Consider the following 1,278-nt stretch of genomic DNA (forward strand, 5'->3'; position numbering starts at 1 on the left):
CTATTACTATGCCCAGCTCACATTCCTTTTTTTTTTTTAGGGGGATAATTAACCCATTCCCTGCTTCAAAATGCATCAGATCGTCCCCGCTTCAGTGTATCTATACAGCTGAAGGGCATACCAAGGCTGTGCTTTGTGTTGATGCAACTGATGATCTTCTCTTCACTGGATCTAAAGGTTAGGCAAGCTTCAGGCATCTGTGCTGCCTTACAGAGGCTGCTTTGACAACTTGGGGTATTGTGAAATTCTCAGTTTTTGCTTACTGTAAACTGCTGTAAACACAGTGGAGAATTGTGAGGATCAATTTTGCAACATAAGATGGAAAAGGATTTACAGTAACTATCTCAGGTTTTTAATTCCAATGGGTAGTATTTGGCTGTTTATTTGTAGTAGAAACAGTAGCTCTCAAGAATAACATTACTCTCAATAACATTGAGTGATGTGATGGTCATGGTAATGTGCACACATGACGTGCAATGCAAAGTAGTAGCCTCAGGGTAGATGTGGAAATTAGCGCATCTTTGGCTGTGCTGCTTACAGAGTTTGAATAGATTCTTCCTGCCATAGTTGATTCTTTGAGCAGAATTAGGGCCATTTTCTGCCTCCCCTGTGCACCTTGTCATGTCCCTTGTGGGTGTAAGAGTTGTATGGCTGTTGTGGGAAGGGCTAGATCTAGTAGTCACTAAATTCCCTACTGAATGGTTCAGCCGCTCTATGAACTCTTCAAGCTGGTAGAAATAGTGTTTTGGAAGAAAGGTGTGGTTTCTGTGGCTATTCTACTACCTGGCTGTTAAAAATACCAAGACACATTCTTACAATGAATTGGCAGACTTGTGGTCTAATAAGTTTAAGTCAACATTTTAGCATTTGTGCAAGTGGATACAAATGCAAAAAAGGACATATTTTTAGCTTTTGTAAATGTTGCTTGGTTAATTTGCATTGAGATTTCAAATTTAGTGGCTATGTGGGGAAAAAAAGACTTTTAAATTTATTTTTTTTATTTTACACCTAGATTTGTGTTCTAAAAGGTTTGTTTAACATAGGGGTGCTTGTGGGTATTGTAAATATTTGCTCGCTCTTGTCATATGCTAGCTTCCCATATTTATGGAAGAATTTTTTCTGTGTGTATTTTTGGAGGGGAAAACCTTACAAAGTACACTTGTAATCAAGAGTACAAGAGCATAGGCAGAAGTTTAATAATTAAAGTTAAATCTTTTGGAAATTGTTGCTGAAGCAGAAAGCTTCAGCTCACTGACAGCCAGAAGACTAGCAGACAGT

The 1,278-nt window shown here is 38.4% G+C and overlaps 1 protein-coding gene across 1 annotated transcript in view; it reads left to right on the forward strand.

The window, feature by feature from the left end:
* KIF21A (kinesin family member 21A) overlaps positions 1-1,278 on the forward strand; it is a 77,048-nt gene that overhangs the window by 63,124 nt on the left and 12,646 nt on the right. The window contains exon 34 of the mRNA XM_009324374.1: positions 41-177. Coding sequence (XP_009322649.1) covers positions 41-177 — 137 coding nt within the window. The remainder of the gene's footprint in view (positions 1-40; positions 178-1,278) is intronic.

Source organism: Pygoscelis adeliae, unplaced genomic scaffold, assembly GCF_000699105.1.
Source record: "Pygoscelis adeliae isolate BGI_AS28 unplaced genomic scaffold, ASM69910v1 Scaffold315, whole genome shotgun sequence".
Taxonomy (NCBI): Eukaryota; Metazoa; Chordata; class Aves; order Sphenisciformes; family Spheniscidae; genus Pygoscelis; species Pygoscelis adeliae.